This window comes from Chelonoidis abingdonii, chromosome 25 (genome assembly GCF_003597395.2).
Source record: "Chelonoidis abingdonii isolate Lonesome George chromosome 25, CheloAbing_2.0, whole genome shotgun sequence".
Taxonomy (NCBI): Eukaryota; Metazoa; Chordata; order Testudines; family Testudinidae; genus Chelonoidis; species Chelonoidis abingdonii.
In genome coordinates, this window is record NC_133793.1 from 3,343,780 (window position 1) to 3,368,111 (window position 24,332).

A 24,332-nucleotide genomic window follows, 5' to 3' on the forward strand; every position below is an offset into this window, starting at 1 on the left:
CAGCTGCAGAGCAGACTCCCTCTGCTTCAGCGGCTGCTGGAATGGCACTTTCCCTGCCCAGACTCCATGCAAGGATGGGTTTCCAGGTCCTTCCTGACAATCAGCAGCATCAGCGGGAAGTCAGAGTCAGAGAACCCAAGTGAGCCTGGGAAGCACAGAAACCCAGCTGAGGCGTTTTCAGCGGGGCTGGCACTTTGGGCTGACTCTTTCCTAGGACATCCTAGGAAGAGGAGCACTAGAAGCTGCAGGTTGCTGCAAACCAGCCTCTACACAGTATTCTGCTCCCTGGATAAACTGAAATCCTAAAGGCCAAGAATGACAGAGCTGAGTAGTTAAGAACAGAGTACCCTTTGCTGCCCTGGACAGAAATATTAAGCAAGTCTCCCCTGAGATGGACAAGGGCCTCCTCCCCTCTGCAGAAATATCCCACAGCAACCCTGCTCAGCAACTGGGGAGAGAACAGAACACCCCCACCCCCATCGCTGCCCCCCACACTGCATCCAGTTGAAGCCACAGGGGCAGAGACCAACAGATTTCTCCCCACTGGAATCTGGCCAGGGCCCTAGCGTTAATGGCCATTGCTGGGGAAAGGGAGGTTGGGATCTTTAATGAGGAGGATTGGACAAGGCAGGGAGACTGTAGCTGATCTGCTAAGGGTGCTGGGCAGTCAGCAAACAACCTCTCAGGCCCTAAGAGAAGGAAGCCCCAGATGGTGTTGCCTCGCTCAGGCTTGGGACGCGGTACCTGAATGCCTGCATGACTGCACAGGTAGAAGTCAAACTCGAACGGGTGGGTGATGTTCGTATCCACAGTTGTTCCAGCCGGGATGTTCCCACTCTTGCCAATCTGCAGAGATTGAACCGAGACCCAAGCACTGTATCCTCTGGTTACCTGCAGCGGCACAGCCCCGGGTCTGTCCCATACACCCTGCCCCCTCCGGATCTGTCAGATTTATACTCCCCTGAGTCCCATGCACAAAGTTAAACAGCTTCATGCCTGGCAGGTTCCCAGTGTGACCACCTGTCTCAGCGAGAGCCAAGGACCATTGCTCTCCGTGAGTCCACAGTGGCAGGTTTCTTCCATAGCAGCTCCACCCTGTAGGGGCCCTTGGCACACTCCCATTCCCGGTTACAAAACAGGGCTCTGCAGTGCCCCTGACAGGTGCTTCCTGAGTCCTCCCAGGTGGGAAATGGCAGGAAATCAAGCCCTCTGCACGGAGCAGTGAGTGGTAGGCTTGCTAGTGCTCTATGCACACGTGACACCAAAGGACAGTGCACGGGGTGACGAGATGGAGGCAGAGGGGGAAAGAAGTGCCCCAGTGTTTGCACTTTCCTACTGCAGAAATGGACTTCCAGTGGCCAAAAATTCTAGGGGCTCTGCAGAGAGCCTCAATCGCCCCTGTCATGCACCCACACTCCTTCCTATGCCAAGGTCAACAAAAGCCTTTCCCACATCTTTCTTCAGATGGGCCACTGCCAGCTTAGGCTTGGCTCCAAATGTGGGTTTCACTTCGGAACCCTACTAGCAATAGGAGGGTTACCCTGATTTTTTTAATTTAACCTCTTCCCTCTGTACCCTCCTCTCCCCCCCATCGTTCAGAACCCCATCACTGCAGCCAGCACCAGGGAGCAGAGCCAGGAAGAGAAACAGAGAAGTTCAGCTTTTTGCATCTTGCTGCTTGCACACTGAGAACAGCAGGGATCAAACATGTTTTCACAGTCCCTCCATCTTAACCCTCTGAGCGATTTTAACCCCTCGAGTGATGAAATGCTGAAAAATATTTTCAACCGGACTCTTGCTCTTTAAATATCATCCCTAGAGACTCACCTCCTAGGAACATGGAATGCAAGTGAACTGTGCCCAGCCTCTCAAGCCAGCACAAGAGGCTTTGCTACTGCAGCCAGTGTTATGGTTGCAGGATCTCCTGTGAGGACTGCGCCACTGGTTAACGCTACACTTTCCACACAAGGTTAGGCCAGTTCTTTTCAACAGGGCTGGTGACTAATCAATCATCCCCATCCCCAAGACGACCTCCCAGTCCCAGCCTCAACAGCCTCACCCTTTCATTCTTATCCGCACAGAAGAGGCGGGTGTGGTGCCGTTTCTGGACAACTATGTATGTGATGCCGGGCTGATAATCCTTCTCCAGTTTGATGCAGGCGTCTCGGATTGCCAGCAGCTCATAGTGAAGAATCTAGAATGAGTGAGAGAACACAGTTCTTCCCCCTCCACTGTTTGGACAGAGCCAACACAGGGACCCCCAAACCTTTACGTGGCAGTGCCGGCAAGACAGCAGCTAGTTTGCCACGGGGCAGCTCCTTTACTGTATATTATCAGCCCAGCTTCCCTGGCACTAGCCTTCTCCAACCCAAGCAGGGAGAGGGAGCTTGGCACCATGCTGCCCTTACAGCCAACACCACTGAAATGAGTAAGGAGCCCAGTGCATATATCTCATGCACGAGGACAGACATTAAAAAGTCCCAGCTCATATGTTTGGATCATTTCCCCTCCTCTTGTCAAGAAACATGTAACTAGGACTGTTGGCAACTAGACAACTGCACGTCTCATTTTTTCAGACTACTTCTCTAGACCATAGCAGGGAAACCAGAGCTCCCTGAGTCCCCCTTCAGCAGATCTGCCCACAAACACAGGAGGCTGCCTCAGATCCCCAGGGCACCCAGTGATAATTGCCTTTAGACTAGTGTTTCTCAATGGCTGGTCTTTGGGCCAGCACCAGCCCCTGAGCTCTCCCTGACACAGGTTAGGGACGCAGCAAGCTGGACGGTGGTATCAAGAAGGGGGAGAAATGCTGCTTTAGACAATAATTTGGGGGTGAGGAAGAGGTGAGAGAGGCACTGATCCCTGCCCTTCTGGCAGCTGTGACTCTTCAAGGAGGAGCGTGCGCTGTGGACACTGAAAAACAAGGAGGCACCATCAGTCTCTGGGCACTTCTCTATGCAGAGTAGGTGACAGCAGCCATGCACTCAACTTCTTCACTTCTAGAGACCCAAGTTCAAATCCAGCCTCGGGTGACAGGCCAAAGCCAATACAACGACTTCATCCCAGCCCATCTGTTCTGCTCTGCAAAACCATCCCTCCGCTCTGTGTCTGAGCAGAGAGTGACAGATGTCTAGCATGCCAAGTGTCAGAGGCTACTCCAGTTACGATTGTGGAGAGCTGGCAGAGGTGTCCATGCAGACCTTGCCCAGCTCTAGCCAGCGCATTCACTCTGCCCTTCCATACAGACAAAAAGAATGTTGCGCACGTAACAAAAAACTAACCCTGGGCTGTGAAATCTGAATGAGGCACGTCTGGAGCTCCTCCTCCGGGTGAGCACCAGCAAATCCACAGAAGAGTGTGTGCAGGGTGCCCCAGCTTAACTGCAGTGCAAGCAGCCCCGCCGATGGGTTCCTTACCTGCGGGAGCTGCCCCTCTGGAACCCCGTCCCGGTAGAAGATGATCCTGGTGGGTTTGAAGCGGGTGGACTTGTAGAACTGAATGAGCAGCTCCCTCACCATGTAGGACAGGTCCTCAATAATCTCCTGCCGAGGGCGCTGGACTCGTACCGTGGCACAGTAACGGCTCGGGTGGGCATCCATGCTGCCCACAACCTGCAGTGACAAAGCAGATGGGCCATGGCGAGCCATTACAAAGAAAAGGGAGAGGAGGAAAGACATGCCTGGCTTGTCATGCTGCCTTAATGGGAACGCCCATGACCAAGTCCCATTGGTCAGAGCACCATCCCCCACTCCTGGAGCTCAGAGATAGAAGGAGTGTACAGAGAACCTATATCAAAAAGGAACCACTTCCAACAACCAACAGTCATGGATCCACGATGCTGGTCCACATGTTAGTACTGGGATCTCAGATCACTGCTGCTTCCCTCCTTCCCACCACGGAGCCACAGCTGCAAAGTGTTCTTCAGAGACGCATCAAGGCCGGCTGGATTGATCACGGGACTGGGAGACAAGATAGCAAGCCACATAGCAAGTAGAACATGCCACTTCCAGGAAAAAAGGTTCACAGATCCTTGCTAGGCACATGCACCTGACAGCTCTGTGGAGGGTTCGCTTGTTGCATTAATATAAATAAGAGAGAGAAGCAGCATGGACTGTGTGTTCCACATTGCCCTCCACAAGTGAATTTACTGTATTCACCCTCTTATTCCCTGTTTAAATCAACGCAACAAAAAAACCTTCCGCAGAACCATCAAGACCTGCAGATGCCTAGTCTGAGGAACTCGGGATCTTCCCGCAGTAACCATCATCTCTCCCCTGGGTAGCCTTCCTCACCCTCCCTTACCGGGCCAAGCGTAAAGGGACATGTGCTGAGTTTGGTAGAGTTGCCCATTTCCATGCCTTTAAGTGCTGTAACAAAACTGCCCCCCTCTGAACGGAGGTAAGGACATTTACCCATTTTTGTAAAGTGCTTTGAAACCCCAAGATAAGAAGCTGCACATGCTACATATCATATTGTCGGGCCAGGGGACAATGATTTCCAGAGAGAAAGATCCAGGCTCTCTATTGAAATGCTGCTGCTGCAGCAACAGGTTACATTCAAATCCGTTTAATGACCATCTGAGAGCTAGGTTCTTATCCCATGCCCATCATCATGGTATCTGAGCATCCTGGCAGCATTCTGAGCTGTCCAGGAATGATCAAAGGAAGCATTTCTGCCCAATAACCAACTCTTAGCTGGATAAACGTTTTTAAAAGGCATCTGCAGGCCCTTGGACTCTGCTAACCCTCGGTGAACGGTCCTTGAATGCACTCACTCAAGCTCGGAACTACGGAGCATCTCAGAGAGCCAGCAAAATCTGCCTCCGCTGCTTGCTGCTCTTCTGGTTCCTAAGGAAGTGACGTGGGTCTGAGTCACCCGTCACTTCTCCCAGTTGCTAGGCAGCAATCCTGGCCTGGGTTCCAGCAAGAACATGCTCTGAAAAGGAGACCTTGAAAATGTCAGGGGCAGGAAGGCCAAGAGCAGCCACACTCGACTGTGACGCAGCCCTGAGGACGGCATGAGTCACTGGAGAGGAGTTTGTAACAAGAGAACAAAGCTGCCCTGGAGTCCCGGAATGGGATGCGGCGGAGGCTGCCACGCCACTGATGCTAGAACGATTCTCTCCCCCATCACGAGGGAGCAACTTCCAAGTCAAGACTTCTTGCCCGAAGAGCTACTGACCCTCTTTCCAAAGGCTCTGAGGCTGCAGCACTTGGGCAGGGATCAGCAGCATCAATCAGCTGGAGATGCAATGTCCAGCTGGAGAAGACACACCCACGCTAGCTCTGATCAACCTAGTGGACTAAAAGATGCGTGGCTATGGAGGCATGAAGAACCGCCCAAGTACGTACCGATGCTTGCAGATGGGATCCTACTCAGAGTGACTAGCCCCCATCCTGACACTTCCCCCTTCGTGGCTCTGCTGCTCTTTTTGACACGTTAGCCCCATCAGAGCTAACGTGGGTATGTCGACCTGACCTGAAAATTACACTTCCAGCCTCCAGTTCAGATAGACCCTAAGGTAGCCAGTGCCAAGAGGCTACTACTGGAGATAGATGTTCATTGCTATACTATAGCATGTTTTGGGATTCACGCCCCCAACCCACCATATCCAGCTGAAACAGACTGAATCCAATTCAGGAGTCATAACCCCCGCTGTCCCCCAGGCTGGGAGGGAACTGCAAGCGCCGGAGTAGGGAATTATTTGATGGGAAAGGAGCTTGTAGGCAGGATGTGTTTTTCAGTTAAGTCAAGGGTGTCTACACCATATGGACTGGCACTGAATATATCCAGTGATGTGTTCAAGTGCCTCCTCTAGCAGTCAGGAGCAGGAGCCAAGGAGAGTCAGGACTTGGGGAATCTACTCTCAGCTCTCCTATCATCTCTTTGGCGGCACCAGACAAATTTCAACCTCTCTGGACCACATATACTTCCTCTGGAAACCTGGATACCGAGACACTCAGGTACCCTATACATGGAACACACCTGATTCTATCCGAGAGAAATCTTTAAAATGGGCATAATAATCTACCTTGCCAGGGTATCTGAAGCAAGCTGCTAGGGAGGCATAAACTAATATTACTATAAACCTAGCAAAAGTGACTAGATACCTTATCTTACAAGCCCATGGTAAGACCATTAGAAACAACTGGACTGACTGCCATGCCCTACATCCAGAGTGATTTCTTATATTTCTTTTCTACTCTTCCAGGTCCTGCCTACAAGTGCGAAGAAAGGCCAAAAGCACTTGTTGTCCTGCCTCCTCCTAATTAATAAGGAAGGAAGGCTCCCCAAGATGATTTCGCATGGCAAGGAAAACCTGAGCTCTGAATCCTGGAGGGCAAAGGGTTTATGAAGAACATCCAGACGTGCTCCGTTATAAAGAGCGCTGCGCGAACCCCACAGCTTCCTCGGCTGGAACAGACACTGAGTGGGCATTATGTTATAATCCTGAGAAAGGGGCAAGCTGTTGCATTGTCAGATTGTTTCATTTTCCCTTCGTACCATGCCAGCCCTGGCTGCCTCGGCCCACCAGGCAGGGACGGTGCCTTCCGTCAGGTCTTGCTCAAGGTCAAGCCACACTCCTGGCACTTGATTAAGTACTGCTGACTTCTCAGCAGGTAGCAGAAAAGAGGGCTCTGCTCCCCTGGCACAGGCCATACCTTCCTGGCTTGCTGCAACTGAAATTCACGGCTCCAGCTAGAGAAGTTAAGCCCTGCTTGTACTCGAGTGGAAGATCTACAAGGCAAGCCCAGCGGCAAAATGAAGTGGGGCTGGTGATTCGGTAGAAGGGCGGCTCTTCCCTTTGTTAGCACAGTTAATGCACTGGGCCCTTCGTGACCAAGCTCAGTCAATGGGACAAGCTCCCCATCCTGAAGAGCTGATACACGGAGCTTCTCTGCCCCACTGACATTCTGCATGGGAGAGTGGGATGGGTGACTGCTCTGAACACGGACGGACTCCAGTTCCCCTGGATGAAAAGCCCTTTTTGGACATCCCCAGAGAGCTAGTGCAGCAAGTTAGCAGGTCTCGGGAAGATCAGATCGATTCTTCCAGCCCAGCTCTGGAAGGAACTGCAGAGACCAGACTGATGTGTCACAGGATCAGCAGGATGCACGGACCTTTAGTTCACACTCAGCTCAAGGTGGTACCGAGCCCAAACTGTTAACCAGCTGGTTACCTGTGAAATGACCCGGGGAGGTCTGGGGCCAGGATCTGAGTCCCAAAACCACCCCGAGCAGCACTCGCCCACCCCTCTCTCGTTGGCAGGAGGCCAAGCACTGGCCAGGGATGGTGGGACTGTGCTCCCCATTAGCATCTAACAGCAGCCCTACTCCATATCAGCATGTGCGTGAAGCATCTTCCCTGGGCCTGTCGGTTCAGCACTGCTCACCCCACCAGCACTCAGCACACAGGCCCCAGCTGGTGCTGGCCATCAGAGCTCATCCGCCTCTCCCCCAGGCTGGGAGCTCAGTCAGACGCCGAGCTGGCAGCTGGGATTCCCCTGCAGCTCAGGCAGCAAGAGCTGGCAGCTGGGATTCCCCTGCAGCTCAGGCAGCAAGAACCAGAGGCCCAGGGGCAGGAATGTGAGAACAATGTTGACAGTGGCGGGGCAGGGAGAGGGCTGAAGCCCACTGAACCAAACTGTAATGCTTTTGGTTGCTATTGTCACTTCTACCCAGAGGTGCTGCCACACACCCAGCACCCCTAGTCCGAGCCCCCGAGCAGCCCCATGTGCAGCACAGCAACAGGCTGGAGAATCCCACGGCCAGGTACCAAACCTTGGGTTCATCCCCATGGGGCCGGGCGTGGCCAGTCTCTTGCTCAGGAATTCCACATAGATCCCCCCCAGGACTCACATTTCAACAGCGCCAACATCGAAGCCATGACATTCACAGGGCTCAGAGACAAGCCTGGCCTCTGCCTACCTGCCTAAAGGATTCTAGGCAAGACTGCTCTGGCTGGACAGGCTGAAGGGTCCAGCCGAAGCGCACAGCCTCGGCTTCGTGCTGATGCCAACCCTCCCCCAAGGCCACCAGAGCGGCAGCTCCAGACGCAGCGCGACTTTGCAACTTACAGCCGTTATGGAAGGCTTCTTCCCATCCCCCGCTGGTGGGTGGGTGACATCGGCACCCAGAAAGATCACTGGCTGCTGAAAGACGGCCGAGCTGATTGGAGAGAAGAGACAGTGGAAATGTTTGCAGCTATTCCAGTCAGAGAGTCACAGACTGTGTGGGGTTAGTCACATTTGTAGCCACTGAGTTATAGGGAAAGGGCAGACTGCAGCAAGGAAAACCCTCTCTGGACTCCAGCCTAGGTAGGACGAACTAGTCTGAAAACGTCTCAGCCGCTGCCTTTTCCTGTGGTTTGCCCTGATCTTTGCTAATGGCATTGCAGGCTCACTCTACCCTGGCTTGGTGCATCAGCCCCCCCAAAGTGTCACAAATCAGCCACATCTCTAAGCTGTTCGGGTTTAGAGGCATCTTCACACCAGACTTCAGTGGTGAGTGAGGGCAAACAGGAAATACCGTGACAAACCCAAACCAAACATTTAGGCCCCAATCCTGCAAACGCTTAGGCATGTGGTCGGCTTGACACACTGGGTAAAGTTAAGCATGTGTTTCACATGTATGAAGTGACATATCTGCTTATGTCTTTGCATAACTGGGGCCCTAGTCTGAGTCATTAATCTTCGTGACGAAGAGGAAAATAAAGACCCAGGATCTGACGGTGGTAGGGATTCCTTTTCAGAACAGAGCCTGTACTAACTTTCTTCACCAGCTGCATAAGCTGCCTCTACTGCAGAGTGGGAACTCTTTATTTACATGGAACACACTTCAAATTTCTCTCCTTTTGACTCTTACGAAATTAGACTGGTGGCCACAGCCTAGCTAGTGGCATATGCAGCAGCACAGAGCTCAGGTATTTTGCAGGGGAGGACTGGTGGCAGAGCATTCTCAGGGAGGGGCTTCCCGCTTTGCAATTCATTTCCTTGCCTTGATTTGGAGGCTAGATTCAGTGACCTTCAGGATACACTGCAAGACTTGTCTTTTCCCTCAGGGATAGGAAGGGAGGAGTTCGCTCTAAGGCGAGAAAGGTTTACTTTGAGGCCTGATCTGTTCCAATGCCCTTTTGACATGGTTCAATCAGTGCTGGTAACATGCCTAGTGACTCTAGCAATGAGGGAGGGGGAGTCTCCATGGCCATTTCTGCAGCTGACTCAGTTTCCAGGTTCATGTGAAGGAAGCACCTGGGTTGTATTTCATCCCCCCCAATTCCAGAGTCAGGACAGGGAATTTTAACAGCCACTTGCCAAGCTCTCCTACTAGTAAGGCCAGACAGAGAGAGGCTGGCACAGCAGACTCTGCTGGGGACCCTGGTTTGGTCCCTTGATCCCAGCCCCACAGGAGTAGAGCAGAAGCAGCGTGCTGGGAAACAGGAGGGAGGAAAGCCCTGAATTACTCTCCAGCAGCAGCTCCCCTCCTGGCCTCTTCACCAGGGCAGAGAGGCTGCAATAAAGTCCTCTAAGAGGAAAAGAGCCCACAGGGATAAAGGGGAAGGGAGGCTGTGGAGGGCATGGGGGGCAAGCCCACCCCACTGTGGCTGGGGCCCAAGGTGGGCAGGGGACTCGTACATACCGCTGGTGAGGCACGAGGATGTTGTTGATCCCACCCAGTTTGACGTTGATTTTGAGGCAGAGGTTGGAGAGGGTTTGCGGCGAGGTTTTCACCACATTCTTGACCTGAACGCACTGCGTGGCCATCCCCAGGAGCGTGTCTCCAACACGCTTCACCTCCGCTGCCAGCAGAGAGGCAGAGTGTTAATCCCACTGCTCAGAAAGAAGGCCCCAAAAGTACATGTGTTTACAGGGACAGCAGGGGCCACGAGCCAGGACTCCTGGGTTCTACTCCCAGCTCAAACAGAGACACCTCGGGCAAGTCACTTCACCACTGCCCCTCAGTGCACCCATCTGCAGAGCAGGGATAACTCTGCCCTACTGCAGCGTTAAGATGAGAGACTTAATGCCTGTACAGCACCGACACCCAGACCCTTTAAGCCTTACCACCACACGCGCTATGCGGCAGGCTTTGCACATGGAGGCAAATCACTGAGTGGGAAGACAAGACATAGATTCAAGGCTGTTCTAAGAACAGCTCTCTTTACCCGTGTTCCCAGGTGGCTCTTAACAATCCCAGACGCTTTGCACCATTTCATCTCTGCGAGCAGTTCAGCTGTTACAGCACTCCTGAATGCCATGCTTATTCACAGAGTCTAAGGCCAGAAGGGCCCATTATGAACCTCTGGTCTGACCTCCTGCATGGCACAGGCCAGAGATCCCCACCCAGCGATTTCTGCACTGAGCCCAGAACTTCTGGTGGAGCTACTGCATCTCGTTTAGAAAGACATTAATTTGGGATGTAAAGACGTCAAATGAGGGAGAAGCCGCATGCTCCTATGTCAGTCATCCCAATGGCTAACACACAGACACGGCTGGGATACAAATGCTCCTGAGGGGATGTCCCAATACCACAAGAAGCTGCTTTAATCGGAATCCTTCTCTTTTTAGCACGAAACATTTCTAGCCAACACTGGCATGGATCTCCCCTCATCCTGGCTCCAGAGCACGAGATGGGAATCAGCAGCCTGCAAGATCAGTTCTCAAATTCGGGAGTGGATGGTTTCTGGGCGGAGCAGCTGACACAAGAGACTAAAGAATTTCTAGGGCAGCCCTCCCCACATGGATGTACCATACACAGGTGTTTTTCCTGGCAGGATGACGATGATGAGCTGGAGCCCAGAGTAGGTATTTTTAAGGTGTCGGAACATCGGCTCCACGCTGTCCGCACCCTGTGCATATTTGCAGAAACATGGCTGGCCTTGGATGGGCATCCCTGCATCCTTCGAAATCTTGCGCAGCTGGTCTGTGAAGTTCCTATGCCAGGAGGGAAAGAGAAGTCAGTCCTAAACTCCTAAACACGGAGTACTGAGCAGCCAGCAGCTGGCGTGTGCAGCATGGAACAGGAAAGGCTTCATTCCATTCCCACTACATAGCAGGATACTGTGACACCACAGCCTGACTGATCCCAAGAGGAATGGAAAAGGGGAGTCACCTCCAGCCCTAAATCAATATGCCTTTTGGCCAAGTGCAGAACGACTGACATGTGTAACAGCTGAACGGATCTAGCCTGGCAAAGATCTCCTTGCCCACGCTGCGAGGAATTTATTTTGACGGTGAACAAGTTACAAGCAGCTTTTATTCATATGATAGGAAAGTGAGGGCGAGCAGATTTGCCTTGCGGGCTGGTGGGTTTCCAGAGTTTTGGGAGCGCTGATGTGACTCATTCATGTGTTTCCAAACTCGGGAGAAGTTGGCGTTCTGCATGTGATCAGCTCATCCAGTCGCCTTACACATTTTCAGTTTGAAGCAGGCACACCCGAAAGCCTGCCAGCTCAGGATGGCTACTCTTCATCTGCTCTTTAGAGAGGTCACAAAAGACAGAGCTTCCCTTCGACTACCAGCAACTCAAGTAGCCAAGTGTCCCCATTAAACCTAATCAGAAATATCCCAATTATCCCACCCAGTAGCTGTGTCTCATTTATGGCTAAACAGTGCAAGGAGTTTAAGTGCAAGTGAGGCCAGAGGCAAATATGCAGGGGGAATGGGAAGAACACCACCTAGAAGCGGGATGTGATTCACCCGTGGGTTTGCTGGGAGTTTAAGATCGGAAGTCAGACACCAAGCAGCCTCTCCCACACTTCAGCTCCTCTCCATTGTTTAACAGAGGACAGAACCCAAGTTCAAGTTGAAAACCCTTTCCCAAGGACAAGAGTTAAGTACTGTCGGTCAATGGAGAGGCTGTTCGAGCCATCCAACTGCTCCGTAATACATCAGCGGTGCTGGGGGACAGCACATTGCCAGAGACCCACACTTCCAAGAAGCACCACCAAAGGGTTAAAACACCCTTCAGAGCAGTAGAGAAAGTTCTCTGCCTTTTAAATTTAAGTTTGCTTCTCCCATTTGAAGAGAAAGCCAGAAGCAGCCACCATAGCCTCTTATTCTGCAGGGCACAGAGCAGGGTGCATAGTGTTATGCGTGGTTGGAGACAGCAGAGGGAGCTCATGGGAACCAGAATCAGAGTCTGAGCTGTGGGAGGGTGCAGATCTAATAAAGGAAACCAAGACTCTATATTAAATTCCAGCGTAAATCTGAAATGGGGGAAATAAACTCATGTTTGCCAGACAGAGGGTGACAAATACGTAGTACATTTCCGGGCCTCTGAGGGGTGTCAGTGGAGAACAACATTACATTTAAAAGAGCTTCCAGCTCTGTACACAAAGCTGCAGTTTAAAAAAGCCAAGCAGATGTTTCAGTAGGGGACACTCACACACCGGATGCACCTCAGCCCCTGCTCTTCCCCCAGCCCCTACCACAGGCTGCCCAGCTCCTTACTTCAGCACCTCCTCTCGACACTGCTTCTGGGGGGCAAAGCAGGCGATAGCCCAGACTTTGATCTCGATCCCATTGTAGAACTGTTTTCCCCGCATGTCCCACACGCCCTGGTTGGGAGTGGCAATCGCCCGGTTCTGCAAGGCAAGCAATCAGATAGAGGTCACCCCGCAAAGTCCAACCCGCCAGGCAACTTCCTTGCTAAAAACCCCTTTTTACATGGGAGATCACACTGGAGAAGAGAGCAAGAGCAAGGTCATCTGGAGAGTAATGGAAGGGGCTCCCAGATACCCCAGCTGTGAGGGCCAGGAATGTACCTGGACAAAGTGATCCATGCAATCATATTGCAAGGGTCATTTTCTGCCCCCTCTCCCCATTCCTTGGATGCAGGACAACAATCTAACTGCAGAAATCTCTCAGACCGCAACTTCTTCACAGGCCTTGAGGTTTAAATGTGCTGCTCAGGAGCTTGGTCTCGAGATACAGAATCTTCACTCTTCAGATGACTGGTTCTAACCCAGCCTGGGCTGGTCGTGATCCAACGCTGTTCCCATCTGACTGCTGAGTGGCCCCATGTGATACAGATTTGGTGGTCTCTGTATTGGTTCGAGTGGCCCACATGAAATGGGTTTGGGAGACCCACAGGGCAAAAAATAAATGTCAGATTTGAACCAAGATCTGCAGAAGTGAAAGGCCAAACAATCCACCTGCTGGGCCACCCAGCCCCATGTGCCCCCCAGCTCCACTCAGCCCTGATTAAAGCAGCATTAATGCCCAGTTAAGGAAATACTCTATTCCAAAGGAAGTTAATAGAAAAGAAAACTGCAGACCCAATCTGCACCTCTTTAATATCCCAGTTGCAAGAAATTCTCTGTCCCCCCTTAAACAGGGGCCCTCTCTTTAGATGATGTAGGCTGGAACTATCAAAAGGATTTATTACTTAACCCTCCAAGACTCCTGTGGAAATCTCAGCCTTCAGGCACAAACTGAACACTCGGTTCTGTTCTGTTTTGGGCAAAGAACCACAGGCTGTTGAACTTCCTAAGCCCCAGATTGCAACGTAATGACTTCCCCTCTGGCATGAAAACAGAGAGGTGTCCAAGCGACGACACAATCCGGCTTACCCGGCCTCCGTACTGTAAGATTGGTGCTGGAAGGACCCTCCCCGTCACTTCCGTCATGTCGTCCTTCACCTTTATCCCAAACTCCTGTATGTACGGATCCAGGTTGTAACTGGCATTCTTCATCTGGGGGAAAGACACCACTTCAGTTCCTTATAGTGCTCAGCAAACGGTGTGGTCTCTTTGGCCAGCGTATGGGCACAACAGTGGTGGCATTAAACCTTTGAGCAGTAGCTCAGAGCTGGTTTGCAGCCCTGGATAAAGACCAAACTGACCCATTAAGAGCAGAATGGGCAAAGCTGAGGCTGCTAGTCAGAGACACCTTCACTGTCAGATGCAAGAAGGTGACGACTGCCATCTGGATCTGGGACAGGCTGAAGGGAACAGGTGCCATACCAATTCTCTGTGGTCATCGACATGGCAGGGATTTTAAAACTAAGGGCCAAACTCTGTTCTCAAAACTGCCCCCCAGTGGAGCTAACTCTGGGTTTATACCAGTGCAGCTGACAGCAGAGTTTGTTCCTAAGAATTAAAGCTTCACAACAGAGATTCAGTGTGTCAAGAAACCCATATTACATGTACCAGTAGAATAATCAAACATCCCTGGCTTCTGGAGCCCAGAAACCTATGCTAGAGTAATGTACTAACCACCAACCCCTCACCACCTGCCATCTGGGCAAAGAGGAGTCTCCAGTCTCCCAGTGCTCCCTGATTTTCCCCAAGAGCCGCCCCAGGCAGCTGCAGAGCATTAGGGCAGCCAGATAAGTGCCATGGGTAGCATGTCCCCTGAAGGGCTGGCGAGAAGTTTTCCTAGTGGTAGAAAATCCTTCTGGATCTTACTAATAATCTCAGCCCCATGGGCTCTCAGGGGTCAGGTTTATTTCTCTAGTCTTTTATTCTGCTTTTCGCTCTAGCTCTTTTGGGTCAGGATTCCACCAATAACAGGTTCCTGCACTGTGCACGTCAAGTCTGCATGGCCACAGAGGGAGCTGACTTGATTTGTGAGAGTTTCTATTTGTATATAAATACACAGGCTTCTGAAAGGGGACTTCTAGTACAGTATGGCAATAGACTAATCAGATCATTACCCCACTACGCTCTCCTGAATGGCTCATAGCTACTCCCCAGTAACAGCAGAATGGCCTATTGTGTGTGCCATTCACCGTTCACTTGCTCATCTTACTACAGCCGTTCCGCCACTCATGCACTACATGACAGTCAGCTTCGACGCAGCTCAGAGTCCCACAAGATTTTTGGGGAGGATGCTCCTCTTCCCTCCCCAAACCCTCCTCCCAGAGGACAGGGAGAAGTGCTACATACCAGTCGGCTGATTTCCTCTTGTCTATCTGGGGCGGATCTCGCCGTTGCTTTTATCATGGTTGATGTCTGATTGTCTGTTAGCTTCTTGATGCACCGCTGGCCTGCCACAATGTTACACACCTGCAGGGCAGGGCAGAGGGCGGGAGACAGCAGCCAGAAGCATGTCAGAAGACCCATATGGTTAGCTGTCCTGAGCGCTTGTAACCTACACCCGTTCTGCGTGCTGCTCTGGCCCCCTCTAGTGGTGCCTGGGCCACAGACAAAAGTTGATGAGCCAGTCACAGCCCTATCTGAAACAAAGCCACTGAGATCAGAGGAGCTGGGTTCAAGCCCTACTGCCAACAGGGCTGGTCAGAGTTCCTGCACCAGGAGACACTGCTGGGAGGAGCCGGATCAGGAACGCTGCTCTGCTGAGGTACTTTGCTGTCCTTGCTTCCTGGAAGCAGCTCTCTTTAGACCCAGTCAGGGGGGCTCCCCTTAGCCTCGGCCCCTCCCTGCGGCGCACAGCAGTTTACTGTCCTGAGGGCGGTAATGCTGTGGTCTAATGCTGGTGGTTGGGTTTGGCGTGCGGATGCTGGGGGAGGGGGAGAAGAGGGAGGTCAGACTAGATCTGTGGTCTTTGGCTGCACACTCTAGGACACGGGCCAGGTTCCCTCTCCTCTTTGTGGTGCAAAACATTCACTCTCTGCTCATTGTGCATTTCTGCAAGCCGCTAGTGCACCAAGGGGTTGGTACCTTCACTTCCAGGTTACCAGTTCAAGTCCAGCTCAGGTTGGACTAAGGGGGAAGGCTGGCAGGTTGACGAGCACATCGCAGTCTCCCCACCCCTCCCGACCGACAGTCACCCGGGACTGGTCTCCCTGAGGCCCTGGAGAACACTTTAGGCCTTGGCAGCCCCTTTAGCAGTGACTTGGCACTCACCTCCAAGGGCAAATACGTGTGCTTCTGTTCCTGGCCGACCTGCAGACATGGCAGGTGGGGGTATTTCAGCTGCAGGTTGTATTTCTGCTTGAAGTACTGAGCCACTGTACACTCCACTGTCTGCCCACTTTCCAGTTGCAAGGGGAACCTGGCAGATGAGGGGGATGCTCAGGATGCACCTACTTCAACAAGAAATCCTACCCACTTCCCACGCCAGAGTACTCTCCCTTCTGCCTGGGGCGAAGGTAACTGAAAGCAGTGGTTGAAGCGCCTGAGCATGCGGGGCAAACTTACCCCAACAACAAATGAGGGAGAGAGAAAGCAAAGAGGTGGACATACAGCAAGCCTGCACCACAATATCCTGACCCTCGGGTTGCTCTGAGGTCCACAAATCAAGCACGGATTTCAGGAGCTAATCGGGGAAAATCCTTTTCTTACAGGAGACATTGCACATAATATTGCTGGGTACACAAATTGATGGTTACGAGGATTTATATTTGCTCATTTGCCCCCTGCAGTAGCACAGCTGGGTTCAAGAGGAAAGTCACCAGTGTATCCCTTCTTGCCAAAGGACAGTGACTCTTGAAGGGTCAAAGGGGTATGGGGAGATGTGACACTTCCGAACCAGTGGAGAATTAACTCGTGCTGCTAAGCTGCACAGAATTAAATGATGCTGCCTAACCAATGGCAGGAATCTGGGACACACAAACTCCACCTGCACCAGTCATCTCCCAGCTCCATAAAGAGCTTCTGGAGAACCTGAAGTCACCCCAATATTCTTAATGGGACATAATTAGAAAGCCGAACAAGCTACAAAGGCCCCTGAGGAGACATCACATTATTTCAGTACTGACTGCCCAAGACCTCCTTGGTCAACATTTCAAGTTAAAGTCCCTCGAAGGGATCTTGGAATTAAAGATACTAAAGGAATAGGGGGAGGCAGCTGGGAGCACTTGGTGCTGAGGAAGTAAAGCGCTCTGCAACGGGTGCAGAAGGAACACATGCAGCAATGCTTGGCCCAGGAGGCAAGTGTCCAGAAAGGGATTCCTTGAGCTAAAAGATAGACACAGGGGAGATCTCCCGAGGAACAAACTCCAATCCCTCCACGGAGCCACTGCCTGCACTTGGATCAGTTCTTCCCACATATTTACCTTTGATGTTTCCAATTTACTGGGGAACCCAACAAGTTTCAGAAACAGCCCCATGGCATCAGAACTATAACGAGGGCTGGCCAAAATGCACTAATTATTTTTCAGAGGCAATTGTGAAATAAGTGTTTTTCCCACGAATGTATTTTATTGTATTTCCAATGTATTTTAAGTTTTTGGTTTTCGAAAAATCATTCTGGTGAGCAGATTTCAGTTTTCAAAAACCACAAAGATCTACCCAACTAAATCAGTTTACGTTTTCATCACAAAATGTTTAAACAAAAATCTTTTGAGCAGCTCTAGTTACAGTGCAGGGGACACCCCGGAGAAAGTGGCAACCAAAAAAGGCTGGTACAATTCCCATTTAATACATCACACACGGGGACCTGGACCAACCACAGCTCATTCACTGCCAGTTCCCAATGCACAGCGCTGACCCTGAAGATCTGTAGCAATAGTGGACTTCTGCAAGTGTCTCCTGGTGCATTTTACAGGTTACTGGAGAAATGTAGCTGGGCTAGGGAGTCCTAGAAAAGCTATTTGAGGAAGGAACCGTCTCTACTTGTGTGCATGCTTATGGGCACATGCAAATAATTTGAGGGATTAATTTACCTCCTGATTAAACCTTCTGTTCTCCAGTGTCTATTTTTGACCAAGTACAAAGCCAAATTCAAAGAGATGCAAACTGGGCAGATTGACAGCGAGTTAACTCATGCCCTCTGCTGCGTGCCTCCTAAGAGTGTAAGAACCTCTCACAGCTCCCACTCCTCCTCTGCACCCAGCTCCCGTCATTCAAACCTGCTACATGCAGCCACGCAGGTCCCTCTGGGCAGCACATCTGCAGAGAACTGAACCCCAGAGCTCCCTTTACCATCACACGCTAGTTTGCCTTTTGCATCTGACTAACACTACCAGCAGCTGCTAAATAACTAAGAGAAGGGCTCAGATTTTTCCAAAGGCAATTCCCCAACCCCCGACTTACGTCTGGTGACTGGCTGGTCGCCTGGTAACATTACACACTCGGTATTTCCTCTTCATCTGCCCACAGTGGGTCACCTCTACTTTCAAACCTAATGCGAGACAGACAGACAGCAAATCTCTGATCAATGTCAGGAACTCACCAAGCATTTCACTGACCAGCATCCTGTCTACTCCACATGTGCTTTAAATCCTTAACCCTTTGGAGACCTGGCTATCGACAAACATACCCTCTGAAGCACGTTTGCCTGCAAGTGAAGATGCCAGGGTGCTAAGAGTTAAAGAGTGCATCTGCACAACCTTCATCATCCTCCCTGTTTTACAGATGGGGGTCAGGGGACTGGGAGGGGAGAAGAAGCGGCTTCCCCAGGTTTGCAAAGAGATTGAGGCAGAGCTGGAGTTAGAACCCAGGTCTCCTGAGTCCCAGGTCAGTGTCTTCACCATGGTAGGCAGAAAGTTGCTCTGTATCCTGGGATCTCAACACCCTCCCATCCACTCACAGGACATGAGCTGCTGCGTGCGCCCTTGCCAGTGGAGTGCCTCATCTCTTTACCTTTGATCTCCTTAGTGAAGCGCACCCTCTGCGAGTCCGTTAGGGGCTTTGGCTGCTCATCGATGTTTCGGATATCCAGCACTTCGCACATGAACTCGATCACGGGCTGGGCTTTGTAGAAGGCTGTCGCCGACACTGCAGGGAAGGAGCGTGCGAGACATGGAGATCTTTCCTCTCTCTTTTAAGAGTACTAGACACTCACTAACTGCAGGCGACATCTTGGGTCCTGCCCTAAACCAACACTGGGTCATCACAACCTAGCATGCATTCCCCCCAGGCTGCTGTGGTCAGTCTAGCTTGTGAGAAGGGCAGCGCCAGTCAGGAGTGGGGCCCCACTGTGCTAGGCAGTGTCTGAACACGCACAAATCTGCCCCTTGGCCCAAAAGGACAGTCAAAAGATTTCGCCTCTTCTAGTGCAGATCCTCGGCACTGGCCAAGGGTCGCAGCACTGCTGGCTGCAGTAGAAAGCGCCTGACCAGAAGCTGCATTTAGCACCCTACTGGCCCTCCCCTAGCTCTACCCCTACTGAAGTCCTCTGGGATGCTCCCACCAATTCAGGGGGTGCAGTTAGGCCAGCACTGAGCCCCTTTGAAATGCGCACCCTCACAGCACAATCCTCCACACTGCAATCAGCAAATACCACACTCCTGTAACTAGTGCCTTGGGATACACGGCTGGGTCTGCAGCCAAGTCTCGGAGCCCGCAGACTTGGGTTCGCACTACAGCCCTAAAACCCGCTGTGCAGACGCTGCAGCTTGGCTTGGAGCTTGGGCTCTGAACCCAACCCTGCACCCCAAGCTGCAACGCCTGCACGGCTGATTTCAGTGCCACAGCACAAGCCCCATGAGCCTGTAGACCCAGGCTCAGACTCGTTGATGCACCCAAAAATCAATCCCTCTTCTGCCCAGCACTGCCTTTCGGCAGGCGAGCACCACTGACGCCTGAGGGGGACACATCGGAGAGAGAGAGAGGGTGCAAGTTAGTGGGTGAAGTGAGAGTCTGCCAGCACTGAAGGGGAGTTACCATCAATGTTGAGCATCATCTTCCACATGGCAGGCCTGACCGACTGATGGAACCCAAACCAAACTTCCCTGCCCCCTCCCAGAGGGTGGTAGTAACCTTCAGGAGGGGAGAAGAAGGAACGGCCCACAGGAGTGTACCTGCAAACCAGGGAAACAAGGCTCATGTTATTCAAAGCAATGTCAGCAATCCACGGTGCGGGAACAGGGACTGCAAGTCAGCCTGCACGCCCTTGGGAAAGGCTTAAAAACTTTTTATAACTTAGTCACCTACATCCATGTGGAGGCGCCAAAATAGAGTCCCATTACTTGTACCGCAGAAGTACATAGGAGTCCCAGCTGTGGAGCAGGGCCCCACTGCACTAGGTGCTGTGCAAAGAGAACAAAAAGGAGGGTCCCTGCCCCATAGAGATTACAATCTCCTGAAGACACCAAGACTGGGAGCACTCAGCCCCTCAGAGGACAAGTCAAGCCAGAAGTTAGGTGGCTAAATGCAGACCGCTGAGAAACGCTAGGCACTCAAGTTTGGAAATTCCAACCTCTTCAAACTTCCCTGCCTCCTCACAGGGCTCCGGGGAGAGCTAGCTAATCGCCTTGCTAGGCCTAGAGAACGAGCACTGCCATGCTGAGCCGAAGCATCTTCCCCCTCACTCAGTAGGGGGGAAGCACAAAGATGCAAAGCAGTAGATGGTTATCTCAGAAACGGACCCACCAGACGCCTCCATCCCTCGGGTGCAAGGGCTGCGCTTGCAGCACTGGAGGCAGAGTGACAGCACAGACCACCAATCCCACATGCTAACCCCAACAACCACAGTGAGACCCAAGTATCCCAGCCCACAGGCTGTGCTGTGCCCCAGGCAAAGAACAGGAGAGACTGGTGCCTGGGGAATTGCATTCATTGCTACCACACACACAAGCCATTTGCTTGCTTTGCAAGGCAGTCAACCTGTAACTATTACACGTGACCTGACCTGACCTGTGAGATCTCAGCCCCCCTTGGCAACACCCCCATGTCTCTCCAGCACACGCAGTTCCACTCCGATGAACGCCAGCTCTCCTCTGGACTCTGCTGCTCCTGCCCTGGACACATCACCCTATCCCAAGCACCCAAGAGAGCAGATTACCTCATTGATGCCAGATGTCTCATGGCAACATCTAGCGCCTGGACAGATTCCAGCGGGACGGGGATCTGCCCGCTCACCAAGGCCTCATGGAGCATCCGCCAGCTCACAATCGCCATCCACTTGATGGAGACCTTAAATATCCGGTCTTTGCCTTCCCCTGGGATTGTTACCTCAAAGTCAACCTGAGGCAGGAGGGGAAGCGGAGGCAGGGGGGAGGGCGAAGGGAGAGAGGGGGAGAAGTCATTAGAACGCTACTAGCCAGACTGCAGCAAGGTCTTCTCCCTCCAGCTGCAGCACTCCTTTATACCCACACCCACCTCTTCCCCTTCAGGGCATATGACTTTCAACCTTGGAAAAAAACATAGCTAGAAAAAGCAGCATGGTCCAGCAAACACAGCAGGGTCCCAGAGTCCTTGGTCCTCGTTCCAGCTCTAGCACTGACCAGATGAATGACCTTGAGCAGTTGCTCTTTGCCTGCGATTTCCCCACCCAGCCTTTGTGGGTCATCTATTTAGACAATAATCTCTACAGGGCAGGGATCGCCTCCTGTACACAGCCTGACGCAGCAGGGCCCCTAACTTGGCTGGTACCTCTAGCCACTAGTCTAGGCAATCTCTAGGCAGCACGCTTGGTTGACACTGCTAGGCAGTAACACAATACAAACAACCACCTCTGTGCCTCAGTCGCCTCATCAGCAAAATGACACTGTGACACTTCCCTTGTATCACGGGCAGCCAGTCGCAAAGACGTGGTCTGAGCTCACCCACTCGCACCAGGAGCATCTGTGGGCTGAACTCCTTGACCACAAGCTTGGGGAACAGGACCTCTCTTCCCATCCCCCAGATCCTTTCGTTTTCTTTTTACAGCCTGAACCATGCTCCCATTCGATCTTTATGCAAAGGTGCTTCCTGGGAGCACCAAGTACCCCTGGCTGGGCCACCCCCAGGAATTTCTGGTCCCCACTCTCACTCGTTCGTTTCCGATGGGCAGGGCAGTGACGGTGTAGATATTCTTTTTCCCGTCGTAGACCGGCTTCCGATCTCCAAAGATCTGAGGTTTGAAGTGCTGCACCATGTATTCCACAACCTCCCTACAGAGAACAGGGGGGCAAGAGAAAGGAAGAAGGAGAGAAAAGCAAAGCTAACTGGATCATTTATTTGGCTGGCTGATTCCCAGTTTAGCCTCTTGGGACAGAACAGGTCATATAAAAATTACTGTAACGTGGGCCATCTCAAGATTTAATAGGAGCACCTCAGGCAGGTCAGAAATAATCAGACAACCCTTCAGCCCCCAGATGAATGGGTGTGCGTCTTGCCTGGTATCTTGACAAATCAGAGATGGTGTAATAGGGTTACAAGGCATCCGGGAATGTGCATCTGTGCACTCGGAGCAGGCGGCAGCCCCGAGGAGCTTATCACAAGGGCAGGGGAAAGCGAAAAGTGTCTACACATACACAAGCTGCCAAATGGCCAGGGAACAACAGCGGCATCTGCTCACTGGTCTCCCAAGCTCTGAATTAAATAAGCTGCTGGGGGCAAGGGGAGTAGGGGATCAAGAACTTACACTGGCCCAAGGTCTGGGGCTTGCTATTTTTAAGTCTGCATCCGTTGCCAAAATAGCCCAGCTGCTTTGAGGGACCGGGGACAGTATTACAGTCCAGGATCTCCTGAACCATCAGGGCCAGGAACAAATGCTGAGCAGCACAGGAAAGCTGGGACTGTACAGGTCTACGTGCCAGCTTGTGGGTCAGCCATCTGCGTAGCTGGGGGAATGCCCACATCATTCAGCACAGGAAGGCTTGGAGCACATTGGACTGAGAGCGTACTAGATACATCCAAGAAGAAATACAGCTGTAGCTTGTATGTTCTCAGTGTCTAGAGTGAACATGGATGCCATTAGACAGACATGCTAGTAGAATTCACTCTGCTGCCCCAGCCAGGAGCAGCACCGCTCCAGAACAAAGCAATCCGTGTGTCACAAGCCACACTGCAATTAGAGGCGAGTAAAATAATCACTGTGCAATCTGGAGCGCTTTGCATCTTGTTGCACATTCAAACCTGACCCTGTTTTTACACTGAAGGGACAGTGTTTGAAAAATTGGTTCTGCTGGGGAAAGGCGACGTTTCGTGTTCTCACACCCAGATCACATTATCCACTGAACTTCAAAAAGCAACAAAAAACTACAGGAGATTTTGCAAAGAGCTCCCAGAAGTTTCACATGGTCTTGGGCACAGTTAGTAACTGCAGAAACTTCTGCACATTCTGTTCCACATCCCAGAGTGCGGAGAAACCAGAGATCACAGAAGCTTCACTCTGGTGCTTCCCCCACACTGCACTCCTTCCAGGAAGGGAACAGCATTCACAACCACTGCTTCTGTACAAAGGAGCTGAATCGGGAAAGAGTGCTGAATCCTTTAATACTTGCCTTACCTGTTGACTCTACGTGGACATTTATCGGGCTTGATATCCACTTCATAGTGATACACGTCGATCTTGGGAATGTCCACTTCAAAATAGTTGGCCAAGAGCTTGATAGGCTTCCCTACGGTTCCTATCCCAGGCCGACGTGGTGCTTGAAATACCTGCTGCAAGGGTGGCAGGTAAGTGCCTGCGGCTAGGGAACAAGAGACATTTGGAAGGTCAGGAGATCTGGGGAGGCCACAATAAATAAGCAGCCAGGGACTGTGAAGCTTTTGGGGCCAGAGCCAGAGGAGCAGCACTCAGAGCTTCTCGTTATCAGATGACATTTGTTTTCTCTAATATGTTATTTCTTCTTTGTTTCAGTCTCTCTGAAGTCCTGATGCGGGGAGGAAATGTGATTGCAAGTTATTTTTTACAGACGTTTACTAAGTTACAGCATTGCAAGAGGTGGTTACAACTTCAAAACTAGGATCAGAGCAGTGAGAGATGGAAGAGGCTTCACTGGTCACTGGGTCCCTGTTCTCTACAACTGCCAAGCCCAGCCAATGCATCATATTGTAACACTGACTGCTTCCCTTCTGTGGTGACTTTCACCCATGCATCTGGAGCACCTTCCACACAGTAAACTGCCCACACAGTAGGCAAATACCCCCATTTTGCAGATGGGAAAACTGAGGCACCAAGAGGTACCAACTTGTCCAGGATCACACAAGATGGTGACAGAACTGCGGGTGGAATCCTGGTTCCCAGTCACGTGCCCTGATCACAAGTACACTTGAAACATGAACTGCTGCTCAGACCTACAGAGTGGGAACCCAGGGTAGCACTCAGTTATCTCGGGTGCCAGGGGCCTGGTTGTGCCCAATGCCTATTTTAAAAGGAGCCTGAAAGCAGCCAGTAATTTTCCCAAGCTGCATACTGATCTTTCCTATGCTGCACAGAAGACACAAGTAGCCAGCACTAGTAACAAAAAGCCCTCCTGGCACTACTTCTGGAAAATGAAACACTCTTTGGTGGTTGGAAGGTCAAGTGCAACCCTGCATTTCTGCCAAGAACCATCTTTTTCCACAAGCCGTGGCACTGATGACAAGCTAACTGAGCGTTTGAGGCAGATGGGCATGTGGGATTATGGACACTTGACATTTAGATACACTACAAAACTGGAAAGGCTGATACTTCACCACCCACCCCATCCTAATTCCCAGCAGGAAATTCTCCCCTTGGAATCTTTCCCTGAACCTCTCCAGTGATTCCATTCCATCGGATGGCACTCACCGAC

At 51.7% G+C, this 24,332-nt stretch overlaps 1 protein-coding gene across 3 annotated transcripts in view; it reads right to left on the reverse strand.

Moving 5' to 3' along the window:
* The window catches only part of LOC116817044 (protein argonaute-1), a 207,907-nt gene that overhangs the window by 3,366 nt on the left and 180,209 nt on the right, over window positions 1–24,332 (reverse strand). For all 3 annotated transcript variants that reach the window (XM_075060734.1, XM_032766785.2, XM_032766786.2), the window contains 16 exons: window positions 23,063–23,246; window positions 21,602–21,722; window positions 20,633–20,814; window positions 19,513–19,649; window positions 18,490–18,624; window positions 17,941–18,028; window positions 15,811–15,958; window positions 14,890–15,009; window positions 13,573–13,695; window positions 12,452–12,585; window positions 10,749–10,933; window positions 9,639–9,798; window positions 8,078–8,168; window positions 3,417–3,611; window positions 2,060–2,194; window positions 745–846 (listed from right to left, as the gene is read on the reverse strand). In XM_075060734.1, the coding sequence (XP_074916835.1) occupies window positions 745–846; window positions 2,060–2,194; window positions 3,417–3,611; window positions 8,078–8,168; window positions 9,639–9,798; window positions 10,749–10,933; window positions 12,452–12,585; window positions 13,573–13,695; window positions 14,890–15,009; window positions 15,811–15,958; window positions 17,941–18,028; window positions 18,490–18,624; window positions 19,513–19,649; window positions 20,633–20,814; window positions 21,602–21,706 (2,040 nt within the window). In that variant the 5' untranslated portion in view covers window positions 21,707–21,722; window positions 23,063–23,246. The remainder of the gene's footprint in view (window positions 1–744; window positions 847–2,059; window positions 2,195–3,416; window positions 3,612–8,077; window positions 8,169–9,638; window positions 9,799–10,748; window positions 10,934–12,451; window positions 12,586–13,572; window positions 13,696–14,889; window positions 15,010–15,810; window positions 15,959–17,940; window positions 18,029–18,489; window positions 18,625–19,512; window positions 19,650–20,632; window positions 20,815–21,601; window positions 21,723–23,062; window positions 23,247–24,332) is intronic.